Source organism: Pelmatolapia mariae, linkage group LG17, assembly GCF_036321145.2.
Source record: "Pelmatolapia mariae isolate MD_Pm_ZW linkage group LG17, Pm_UMD_F_2, whole genome shotgun sequence".
Taxonomy (NCBI): domain Eukaryota; kingdom Metazoa; phylum Chordata; class Actinopteri; order Cichliformes; family Cichlidae; genus Pelmatolapia; species Pelmatolapia mariae.
This window is the reverse complement of record NC_086242.1, coordinates 20,129,439-20,142,197: the sequence shown is the minus strand read 5'-3', so window position 1 is coordinate 20,142,197 and position 12,759 is coordinate 20,129,439. Positions and strand designations below refer to the sequence as shown.

The 12,759-nt window shown below is 39.8% G+C and overlaps 1 protein-coding gene and 1 pseudogene across 3 annotated transcripts; one reads left to right on the top strand and one right to left on the bottom strand.

Annotated features, from left to right (window-relative positions):
- Nucleotides 1-12,759, bottom strand: part of LOC134615929 (NACHT, LRR and PYD domains-containing protein 14-like) — an 851,239-nt pseudogene that overhangs the window by 782,666 nt on the left and 55,814 nt on the right.
- LOC134616010 (F-box only protein 15-like) lies at nucleotides 1,773-12,488 on the top strand. 3 transcript variants are annotated; one of them, XM_063460779.1, is made up of 10 exons: nucleotides 1,773-1,895; nucleotides 3,313-3,483; nucleotides 3,569-5,153; nucleotides 5,598-5,819; nucleotides 6,014-6,190; nucleotides 7,724-7,847; nucleotides 10,408-10,490; nucleotides 10,697-10,842; nucleotides 11,270-11,388; nucleotides 11,989-12,488. In XM_063460779.1, exons 4-10 carry the CDS (start codon nucleotides 5,620-5,622, stop codon nucleotides 12,259-12,261), a joined length of 1,122 nt encoding a protein of 373 aa, XP_063316849.1. In that variant the 5' UTR covers nucleotides 1,773-1,895; nucleotides 3,313-3,483; nucleotides 3,569-5,153; nucleotides 5,598-5,619; the 3' UTR covers nucleotides 12,262-12,488. The 3 variants fall into 3 exon arrangements, with proteins under 3 accessions (XP_063316849.1, XP_063316847.1, XP_063316848.1); XM_063460777.1 differs by lacking the exon at nucleotides 1,773-1,895 and having other exon boundaries at nucleotides 3,231-3,483; XM_063460778.1 differs by lacking the exon at nucleotides 1,773-1,895 and having other exon boundaries at nucleotides 3,231-3,483; nucleotides 3,566-5,153.

Sequence of the window (12,759 nt, the reverse complement as noted above, 5' to 3'; positions counted from 1 at the left end):
AGCCACCCCTCCTCTTCCTCTACCTACTCCTCCCACTTCTCCTCCTCTCTCTAATCCTCTCCTTCAGACCCCGAAACAACTGAAATACCTGCGCATTAGCGCTTCCGTCGCCTCATTTAAATATAAACAAACAAAAAAATAATAATAAATTAATTTTGTTATTTATAATAATTTACTGTTAAATCACCGATATATGTTACAGTAGTAGTAGCAATAATAATAATAATAATAATAATAACGGATTATATTAGATTTTCAAATGATAAATAGTACATTGGTGATGATGATTATTAAATACAGTAATTAATCATGTAAAAAACAAATAAAAATGTAAAAAGATAATGTAAAGTATAAAGTAATATATAAAATGTATATAAGAAATATAAAATGTGAAATAATATTAGATAATATTTAATATTTTTTCATTATATTCATTTTAAAATGTTAATTTAATCTAATCTAATCTAATTTAATTTGATTTAATTTAACCTCCTAAAACCCGAACTCTTCCACGGCATGCATTTTTAATTTCCCTTTGATATTTGGGCTGATTGGGACCTGATGAATGTAAAAACAAAGAATTACCAGATTTTTTTTTAACCTAATTTTTGTTTCTAAGAAAAATGAGAGCCACATATTAGGATATTCATTTAAAATTTCGATAGAACAGTAGCAGTATAATGTCGTTGAGTATGTTGAGTATTTTGGTCTAAATAACCCAAAATGTGATGTCCACATGTGGACGCCAGGTCCTAGGAGGTTAACATAATACAAAATATGCACTGTTATGACTGTTATTTCGTCTTCTCATCATCATTATTATCATTAAAAAAATATAAACATTTATAGTCTATGTATTATTAATATTTTTAAAAAATAAACAACTTGTGTCCATAACTATGTTTTGTTTGTTTGTTTGTTTGTTTGTTTGTTTGTTTGTTTATGTTTTTAATTAGTATTTTTAGTATTATTTTTCGTAAACATAATAAAAAAAAACTAAAGTCCTGGGAGTCTGAGGGTTTGGTGCAGTATCTTAGCTGTTACTAAGCCTGTGCTCTTCTGGACAGAGACCTCTGATCCTATTTGGACTTTACCTTCCACATCTGCTCCAGTTGTTCCTTCTGCCCCTGGTACTTTCTCTCTCTCTCTCTCTGTGGCAACAATTTTTTTTCAGTGTATTATGAATACACTGAAGTGTATATGTATAAGTGTAATGTTCTCCTATTTGAAGTTGTGTATAATCCATATTACTGATAGGTATAGCATATGAGATATATTGTGTATTATTGTATGCTACTTTCACTTTAAATGAGTGATCACTGTCTATGTTACACCTCCACAGTGAGCAGCAGTCTGTCATAAAAGACAGTGACAGAAATGTGCAATGTTACTCCTGTAAACAGAACATTGGAAACAAATCTAAAAATAATCTTGGTCAGATTATGAGATAGTGGGCACAGCCTTGTGCACAGCCACCATGTCTTTTACACAGAAGAAGAGAGACAGCCAGACTGAAAGAGACTCTTTGTGGTCATCTTTTTTTTCATTTGGTTCTGCCTTTTTGGAGTCATTGTGTAGCTTGAGTCTTTGCAACCAGTTTGTATCTATTCATGCACATTGATGTGCAGCTTTAAACAGAGGTTAAAAATAGATCAGTGAAAAAGCACAAGAACAGTGAACATTAGTGAATGTGATGCCCATGTACTCACCAAGTAATTCTGACCAACTTGTTTTTCTTTGCTGTAAGTCCCAGAAAGCTGTCAGTGATGCTCAAGAGAGCGACGCTCTTCATCATCCGCAGTCTTCCATATGAGGACATCATCACTTTACAGGCTGTGTGTGTTTATGAAGCTGCTTGGAGACCAAAAACATGTTTACGTGACCGACAAAGAGAGGTTTGTTGCTGCTGCTTCTGGGTAGTGTTGTGTAGACAATAAAGTTTGTTCAGTCACTACGTGAGTGTGTGTGTGCATGTGTGATCTCAGGTTTCATGGCTTTTACTTAAATTACACAGTGTAGCATGCTTGTGTAACACATGGACACACACAATAGGTCAATTCAGCAGACTGGGACCACACCCAGAATATTCTCAACACCAACTTTACTAATTTTGACCAAGTCTTGCTAATCAGGTCATGATCCCAGACTACAGCTCATTCACCAAAAGCAGCCTCCTACAGCAGAGCAGTATCAGTTACCATCAATGAACTGAGCAAAGATGTATCAGAGTGAACTTCCAGAAGAATCGTTTTAAAACACGTTTTTGAAGGAAAGTCAATACTGCTCACCATTACAAATGGAATTGAATTTGGATCATTCAAAAATAACTGTCCAAATAAGTCCCATATTTGTTTCAAGATGGCTGTTGATTCATGGCTTCCAGGTGAAGTGGTTTGATCAGATTGAAATGGACCTCCTGATTATCTGCTATACACTTCCTAAATAAATAAATCTAAAATAAATTAAATATGAATCCCTGAGTAATTTGACAAGGTTTGCAATAACACAATAGAACTTGTACGACTTTCTTGAGAATAAAGAATAGAGGTACTTGTAAAGAGAAATAAGAGAAAGAGTATTAAAAAGCATATCAGGGTGTCAAACTCCAGTCCTCGAGTGCCAGTGTCCTGAAACTTTTCCATCTGTCCCTGCTGCAACACACCTGACTAAAATTAGTAGGTCATTAGGAAGACTATAGAACTTGACTTCATGTTGAGCTGGCATGCACTCCCTAATCCCACTCAAGTAAATTTAAATAAATATAAGTGTTTGGAAAAATGTACTTAAAAAGTACTTTTATTGCTCCCTGTTCATTAACTGATGAGCTGCTGTAACATGAATCAAATGGCTGAATTGTCACCTCAGCATGCAGTCAAGTTCAAAAGTTTTGCTAATGATCTACTAAATTTATTCAGGTGTGTTGCAGCAGGAACACATATAAAGGTTTCAGGACACCAGCCCTTGGAGACTGGAGTTTGACACCGGTGGCATAGATATACAGGGAACCAAGTGAAGGATGCCATTGTTAGGGGTAGAACAAAATATTCTTATGGCTGTTAGAGCCACCTCTGTTGGTATAAAACATGTGCACAGGTAATGGTAAACGTTTAAAAACGATAGAATGATGCTAAATATTTAAGAAATGCTGCGTGAATCTGTGGAGCTGCTTAGCCAACGCGTGGCTGCCATCTAGTGGTAAGGCTCTTATTGTGAAGGTGAGAGCTGTCCGGAAGCCACAGCCTCATTGTGAACGCGGCCAACAACTTCAGACGAATCCATCATGGCGGAGAGAAAGAGTGAAATTTTCCGCAGTTTTCCCCAGACTTTGAACAAGTGGAACCAGCCAGTTCTGGAGAGACTGCAGCAGGGTCACGGCAGAGGACGGCCAGGTCCCAGGCGACCGAGCAGAAGACAGACCAGCGGCCGGAGGTGGCCGAGTTCAGAGTCCCCAAACCCGAGGCAGTGTGGCGGGAATGAGCCCCGGTAAATCCCCCCCCTCCCCCCGTTAAGTTAATGTATTATTGAATTTAAAATGATTATCATTATTTTTTTCGTCATTTTTAAGTAGATGTCCAGAAGCACCGACAGACAACAAAAAAGCAGAATTTCCCAAAGTGAACTTGGTGGAAAGGTAAGCTAACCAGTGTTGGGCAAGTTATTTTGAAAAAGTAGTTGTATTTACTTCTTTCATTTCACCTTTAGAAACTATTTAACTATTTATCTTGTCTTGTTTGGTATCATTCTTTTCAGGACAAACGCACATATCTGAATTTACAGTTAGTTTTTCCATTTTGACATACTGTATTAACACAATTGCTATAAAGTCAGACTGAACACACAAAATCAGAATAGAAAAAAGGTATTTTTACTGTAACAACCACAAACATGTTTTAAGAGTCATTTTCATAACATGAAATGCAAATATAAATTGTAAATTTTAAAAACGTATACCTATAAAAACCTTTTATAACCATTCAAACTATTTACAGAACAATCAAGCGTTCTGCATCACTAAGATGCCACAGAAATTATTTGTGTCACTCCAAAAAATAATTTCTGTCCACTATACGACAGAGGAGCACTTGACAGCAGGTGGTGTATCACTCGTACTGTTTCCCACCTTGAGCCAGCGTTTACACTGTAATCTGTCTTGGTGGCTTTTTGGCAGCAACAGTGACATTCAACAGTCGCCTCATTGTTCTGACACACAAAACAAAATGATCGTCTTCTCAACCCACTAACTACACACTCCAAAGATGCGACGTGTCACAAATCTCTCACATCTCAAAACACACTCTCTCGCTTTCTTTGTTTTTTCCTTTTTTGGTGGCAAGATTTCTCGCAAGCGCTTTTTTTTTTCTTTTTTTTTTTAGAAAACAGTTTTTCCCTTTTCTTTAGTAGACATAACCATAGTATTCAGAAAAACACATCACATAATTTTTTTTTAAAATCATAACTCTGGTTTTATCAACACAATTTAAAAACTGGAATGTTTTTTAAAGTCCCCACTTTTAACACAAAATAGACACTCAGGCTTGTCTTGGGTTGACATAGCATCTTGTTGCTATGTCATCTTAAACTGGTCATGTGATTGGTTTGCCATGACTACTTTATTCTTCCTCAGCCAATCAGCAGCACTTGTGTGCTGCCAGTAAGCTGTCTACTGGGAGCTGATTTTTTATTTTTTTTTTTATTTATTTTTTTTTTTTTAAAACCTGCTGAGCTGCAACATGAACAGAAATGCCAGTGTGTAATGTAATATATATATATAATTTTTTTTTTTTTTAATACCATTATTCCTATCACTGAAGCTAACCTTGACTCTAATGGCAATAATGGAATCAATACTGTAGATATTTGGATCAATCTGCCCACTTCCAGGCTGCACAAAGGCCCAGGATAACATAACTGAGGATATTTGGACTGTGAGTCATGCAAAATCATGCACAGTAGGGCTCCTTTAAAAGGTACAGGTACATTTTAGTGACCTGCACAAAAATCCTAAATTTCTGAGGCCTCACTCTGTTTTCTGCTCATCTTTTCTCCGGGTTGCCGTCTGAGATTCTGCTCAAGATTCTGTCGTATCTGGACGTGTCCTCGCTGTTCTGCATCAGCCACGTCAGCAAGCTCTTCTACCAGCTCACCAATGACAAGTAAGACGAAGCACACCTGCACAGCCTTGCATCGGATGGCTTCAAGAGTAAATCCTGAATTTTACACGCCCGGATTTCCAGCAGTGCCTGCATCTCAGTTTAGTTTTCATTAAATGTGGACTCGGTGGACTGTGTTAAATATGCAGGGCTCTAACTACGAAGCGGCTGAAAGTGTTTAATACTTTTTAAAAAATGTTCAGATAGTCACTAAATGAAACAAACAGATCTCTGTGATTGTTTTCTGTCCTAAAAAAATTGGGAGGACGTTTTAAATTCGCAACATCAAAACCTGCTGAGCTGCAACATGAACACAGCCTAGAAACACCTGGAGTAATACACCCCTGCAGCCAGCAGGTGGAGGGATTCATCTACCCACCAGGTGGTGAGATTAGAAGCTCCTGCACGAACAGCAGAAACATGCAAAAGAAACATTTTTCTCTGCAGCGTCTTGTGGTACAGGATCTACATGTCAGAGTTTGGGTGGAAGCCAAAAGCGGCGGGCAACGTGGCGGTGAAGATGGAGCCAGCGGAGGATCGATCGACGGGCTGCTGGAAGTGGATGTACTTCAGGACGATAACTGGGCGAGAGATGAACAAGTGGAGAGGAGAGCTGAGAGACATCGGCCCATTCACCGGCCTGCCCCAGCAGACTGAGTGGGTGCTCAGGTACAAGCCGCTGCCTCTTCAGGTTATTCTGAAAGTGTTTGTTTCTTTAATTCAGGGTCACTTAGTCGGTTTCATGAGTTTGTGACCCATAACTGGATAAATGGTTAAGTCACTAAAACGGTTCCTGGTTGAACTCCGGGGCGGCCCGTGTTTCCTGTCTGTGTAATATAGATTTATTCACTGGATTTTTGCAGGAACCTGAATGTGAGCTGGGAGCTGATGCTGCACACTCACCGGGGTCAGGTGGTTGTGCTGGAGCAGAGCCGAGGGTACTACTTCGAGTCCTCCATGATCGTCCACTGGAGCGGAGGCCGCCTTCCGTCCTACCAACACATCAACAGCATCCAGCTCTACGGAGTCAGGAAGGAGAAGTAAGACGGCCACAGACCTGTATCTCTGTGTTATTCTCTGTATTTAAGAATAATAATAATAAGACGAAACTGGAACCCAGGGCCGCTTTATACAAAAAGTCAAGGGTGTCAATGAGCAGGCAGCATTAAAGAGCACTGAAGGCTGTCCCTGAAAGACTACAGTCTGAGGGTTGGATAGTAAGTTTTTATCTGTGGAATGTAGAATCTGAGATGGGATGCAAGAGAAGATCAGATAAATCCTGGGAGGCAAGACCATGGAGGGATTTATAGGTGAGGAGAAGGATTTTAAAGGAAATGAGTTTAATGACAGTAGGGCTGCCTGTCTCGGTGGAGTTTAAAGTCAGCTGTCTGCTTCTTGCCCCCTCAAATATAACAGGACACTGGAGTAAATTCTCTACCATCTCACAGTGTTCTGTTTGATTCAGCTGTGTGAAAACTATAACTTTAATCTCACCAGACCAATTTACTGAGGAACAAATAAAACACTGAAAAAGGCCAAACAATAACATTTTTAAGTTCTCTAAATGACTTATATATCATGTTTAACCTGAGCAGTGAAAGACCGCAGGGGGTTTGAAAACGATGTGCCGGGAGTCCGGTGTTCTCGCCGGCTCTAGTGAGCCTTGAACCCCCGGCTAGCTATCGAGCTGGTGGATAACAGACGTCTCCGAAAACGTCGGAGCACTTTTTGCAAATATTTGATGTCTTGATAAATCGAGCAGATATTTGAAGTTTAAACAGCTACATTCTTGCCTGAAAATATCTTAAGTTTATTTTGTGACCCAGAGAGAATAATAAGAGTAATGTTAAAACTAAGTAGCAGCTGCCATTGATGGAAACTGGAATTGGCTGGGCTGCGCTCACGGTCACGTGGCTTCCCGTTGCCCTGGAGGTCCACCCATTTGTAGTTAGAGCAACAGAAGATGCCTGGGACAGTTCAGCCATAACTTTAAACTTTTCCTGCTCATACATGCTTGGAACGATCTTGTCACACTGAAGTGGACGCGCAACGAGATATCATAGCGTGGCTCAAGCACGTTCATCACAGTTTAAACCTCTTGTTTTGCACAAGGGAATACGGCCTCCCGTCTGCAGCTAAACACCCCAATAGCTTTTGTAATAGCTTTAGCCCAGTCGGACTTGGGCAGCAAAAGGCTGCAAACTCCTCTACTCTGCCACTTGGACCTCTAGTGCTGGCCATAACTACCGCTTGACAGACTGACCACGCGCACCATACACATACTTTTTTTTTTTTTTTTTTTTTTTTTTTTTTTTTTTTTTTTGAATCTTCGGCTCACGTGCGTCCCGAACCGTGGAGTGGGATCGGTTCGGATTTCGGATCAACCGTGATCCGTTGCACCACTAATAAATATCTGGTAGTATGAAGCCCTCACTCTGGGCCTGTAATACATTTATGTTATTTATTGTAGACTAATTTCCCTTGTGGGATAAAATCAAATTTATTCATCCTTTTGAATTCTGTCAGTAATTAAATTTGATGCTCAGGTCAGGTGTGCTCTCATCCTCCTCCAGGCTGGCCTGGCGCTCTCTGATCTTAAACCTGGATATGGAGACCCATCCGTATGAGCTCATCGGCAGAGACGGACAGATCAGGCTTGCGTGTCTGTCGCCGGGAGTCGTCATCGGCTTCTTGAGGGTAAATATTTAACAAAACTCTTTAAAGGAACAAAAACGTTTCTGTGGCTTTTCTGTTTCTGTGAGTTTTAAATCTAGGTGTTGTAAGTTTAGACGCACATTTCATAATCTGTTTAACATCTCATGTTTATCTGCTGATTATTAAATTAGTTTTAAATCAAGGTGGGAATTTAATGTGTTAATTGCAATTAATTTGAAAAAAGGCGTTTTCCAGTTAAGTCCTAAATAAAACACAGGGAAGCTCTTTGCGTCAGGGTCTCCAAGGCCAAAACAACAAAACACTCCCTTTCTAACTAAAAAACAAACCAAGATCTATCTATCGGGAAAACAAAAATACAACGGCTGAGCTGCCTGACTAGTCACAAAACCTGAGAAAAAATGGTTGAAACAAAAACAGCAGAGAACCTCCATCTACTTCCACTGTGGTTCACAAATGTCTCTGTAAAGGCACACTTTACTCACAGAAATAAGAACCTTTAGTTACACCAAGTTTGATAAATTCATACACAGCTACAACCCGCTCCCCAAACCACTGCAGCTCACAGCCTGGGGAAAAGGGAAGGATTAAAAGGGGTGTGGCGTTTCGAGACATCAGTCTTTATTCAGTGGCTGATGAGCTGCAACACATCTCAGCTGCGGCTTATGAGGCAGACCTGAAACACAGGAGAAAAAGCTCTCTCACATGGGGAGAGCCTCTAGAGGTCAGCGACCCTAACAGTCTCATAGTAACAAAAAGGAGAACTGCACTGAGCTCTGAGAATGTGAACAGGCTAGTTTGTCTAAGTTGACAGTAATTGGCTGAAGGAGAAGGACAGTAAATGGGAATGGAGGTATTGTGAGTCCAATGGGGTTTTGTTGTTTGTTTTGTTTTTTTCCACTGAAATGGTCGATGATCACACAGTTTTAACCTAATGTTAGGCCTGGGCGATATGACCCAAAATTCATATCTCGATATTCTTTAGCTAGATAGATAGATAGATATCTATCTATCTATCTATCTAAGTAAGAACAAAAAGAGTTCTTAGTCAAAGCTGTGTCCCAAATCTCACATAGGCACTCTTATTAACATACAGTGTAGATGTACAGGAAAAAATTACTCGAAATAAATTATCAGCATTTATTAAATAATAATGCTCCATAAATAAAATAAAACAATGTTGTTTTAGTGCATAACAAAAAGCTCACAATTGTGCAGTCAAAATGTAAACTAAAAGACGCTGAGCTTAATAACAAAGACAGATTTCACAGCTGCTCTGTTCCCAAGTTCTACTGTGTGACTGACAGCCTTGAGTTTGAAATCCTTGTTGTAACCATGTCTCTTAAAACAGTGCCATTTGTGGTCCTTATACACACACAGTACGGTAATATTACGTTGAAGCAGAGTAGTATCACTCCGCGAGGCTCCTCGGTAGCCGTAATGCTCCGACCATCCATCAAGCAGTGCAGCTCCTTAGCTTACCAAAGTTGTACCAAAACATTTTTTGAAAGTTTTCTGAGCGCTGTGTACCACATAAAATCGGTTCGCAGTCAGTAAGCACAACTAGAATTCACACATTAGGCACACTGTCGATTTTTGAGAAAATGAAAGGATTTCAAGCATCAACGCGTTAGCCCGGTTAGCTCGTTAACGCCGTCCAGCCCCACGCACGGGGCGATCCGCGGTAACTCGTTAACGGAGATTAACGCCATAACTGCATTAATGGGGCAAACGTTACGCTGACAGCACTAAAATAGTAACCTCCAAATGTATTCTTTTTACCGACCAGCCCCCCTTTGATAGCTGCCGAGTCCATCCTGTCGTTGCCTGCAGGTGAAGCGATGGGGGAGGGGGAGTTGTGTTCAGTGAAGGAGAGGCGAGGCAGAGTAACGCAACGTAGAGACAAAAGTGGACAAAAGATAGGCAAACTTGCGGCTCCACAGGTATAATTATAACGTAACATAGACTATATCGATATAAACGATATTGTCACAAATCTTATCTCGTATAAAAATTTATTGATATATTTAAAAACTCGATATATCGCCCAGTCCTACCTAATGTACAACATAAAGTTGGCTTTATGTTGTACATTAGGTTACTCGGAGTTCAAAGGTGAAGCTGGTCAAATACCATTTTGTTTCTGCCTTTTTTTTTTTTTTTTTTTTATTAAGAAGAAAAACTGCACTTTATGTTGAAATTTTTATTATTATTTAAAGACAATACCATTTTGAAAATGTACTTAAAGTATTTAAAATAAGTCTGCTTAATTTTGGCTAGGGATGTTATTTTTTTTCTGTTTTGCATTGAAATGCAGTTTTTTTTTTTTTTTTTTTTTTTTTTTTTGTTTGTTTTTTTTTATGTGATGAAATGTGATTAATTACAAAGAGTCCCACCCCTAGTTTTAATTCCTGAGGGAATTTCTGTGTGTTTTAAATACAGTTTTTCCTGTTAGTGTCCCTAAAATAACAGAACATCTTTAAGTAGTTCTTCTGCAGTGAAACCTCTAATTCTGTAACGTTAACTTGTATGTTTTTATTAGAATAAAATGAATTATAAAAGTAAAAGAAGATTCTGTGTGTAGGGTCGGGGCAACGTAGCCTTCATCATGATCAGCCTGCACTTCCACAGGCTGGTGGAGAAGATTCTGCTGGGATCTCCAGTCTGGTAAGTTTAAGGAAGTGGTCCTGCTTTAAAACAGGCCAGCATCAGTACCCTGGCTTTCCTGTGATGCCGAATAATATTAACAATAAATGGGCCTGATTTAAATGTTTGATTCACAAAAAGACAAACTTGTACGTCTGTCATGAGTTTAAGAGAAACTTTGTTTAATATTCAGTTTTGTGTTAATGCTCATTTGTCCCTTCCTGCAGCCCATATTCCGAACCTTTGGACCCGCCCCCCGTGGACGACTCTGACCCTAAATTTGGTCTCCACGGCTACACTCTGCACTTCGTCCTGCACAATACCAGGACACAGATCATGTCGGGACACTTTTGCCGGCTCTCCTGCAGCACAAGTAATCACGGAGTAATGAGATTACATTCCCTGTTAAGCAGGGAGTCTTTCACAAAAGAGCAAATGTAACTTTTTAAATTAAAACGTGCCAAGAAACTGCACTTTAGACTCGGATCTTAGGATTTACACTAAATTCTGTTTCCTTACATTTGCGCTGCGTTGAGTTATACATTTGACTTGTTCTTATAATGTAAGGTAAAGACTAGGGGTGGGTGCCATGTTGTCTGTCGAGGGTTTTTTTTTGTTTGTTTGTTTTGTTTTTAAACCAGCTGTTTTTCCACCATGTGTAACGACATCGGTAACTTCCATCCTGTCACATAGAGTGCAGATAGTCACACTTGGTGGATTCACATTATGGAAACTCTAAAGTCAACAAACTGAGTAAGTGAAAAATCTTAAATCACCAACACTCTCTGGCCTGTGGTCAGTTCAACAGGGTCTTGCTGAGATGAAGGTCATCAGCAGGACTAACGTGTCCCAGCACCGATCGCTGTCTGGAAGCATCCATCTGCCCTGGAAGAGGGAGAAACTGGAAGGCTCGGTAGAGGTACAGCCGTCTGACACACATGATTCAGAGATTTATAGTGCTGTGCAGAGGTCTCAAGCTACCTCTCAACAAGGTGACATAGGATTTTGAAATGCCAGTGTGTATTATTTTTATTTATTTATTTATTTTTTTTTTTATCTTCCATTTGTCCAGTTTGCTCATATTTTTTTAGAGACCCACTGCAAATCATGCTGAGAGACGTTTTTTGGCTAACAGCTCTCTGGGAATCACCTTGGTGCAAAAATACAGTCTTATGTCAGTTTGTGTTATCTTTGGCTAAAATGATTTCCTTGCTGAGTTGGATCTAGACACAATACAGCTTCATCCTGTGAGCTTGAATGATTCACAGGTCGGTGTGAATTGCCCTAACAAAGGAAAAACCTTATAACGACAAATTACAAAGAAATGAGGGTTGGCTCAAGACTTCTGCACAGTACAGACAAAGAAACCAAATGTATGAACTCATGCAGATGTGTTTTACACATGTGATGTCTGAGTTTAAGCTGCAGTTAAAGTGTAATGTTGCGTGTGTTAAGGTTGTGTGATGTTGGTGTGAATAACTAAGCGCGTCGTGACGTCTCGCTCTGACTCTGTCTTCAGAACTGCTGCGTCATGACGTTGACCCTGCTGGACGAGTTCCAGAAACCCTTCTGGTGCGTCAGCACCCCGGTTACCATCTCCATGGTGAAGAAGTCGCAGTCGTTGGGCTACAGCGGCACAGACTTCCTGATGGTGTACCGCAGCTCTGAGGGGCAGGTGAAGATGAAGCTGGTCTGGCTGAAAGAGCAGCAGCAGTTCTTCCTCGTCGGCCTCACGCTCTACGTCTCCATCCTCAAAGTCAATGCTCACTTCAGCACAAAGTACAAAAGCTGAACTGGTCCAGTTTCACATGTTTGTCTGTTTTGAATCAAAAGGTAAAAGTTGAATTTTAATTTCAGAGAAGAGATTCTGGTGTTAATTTTATTCATTGAGACTGTGTGAGTGCTTTTGTTCTGGCCTATGGTTTGACGCACAGTCACGTGACAGGATCTCATGTATAGAATAAACTGCATTTATTTCAGTGGAATTGTTTTGTTTTTTTTCATTTTTGAGAAGCACTTTGCAGATTAAATATAATTTTACATTAAAACCTTCTGTTGTGAGTCCCTTTATTTTATCCTAAATGACTGAAACTGGGAATTATGGATCCCAGTCAGTGGAAGAAAAGCATGGGGGGGAAAACTCTGAAGGACTGAGGACAGGTCGAGTTCAGCCAGATAATCCAGAGGTCATGTCTGAATCAGTCCAGCTCAGCTTCCTTTTGCTTCAGACTTCTTTAAGAGCAATAAACTCAAAGGGTTAGCCTGTAAAGCCAGTCAGATGGATGTATGA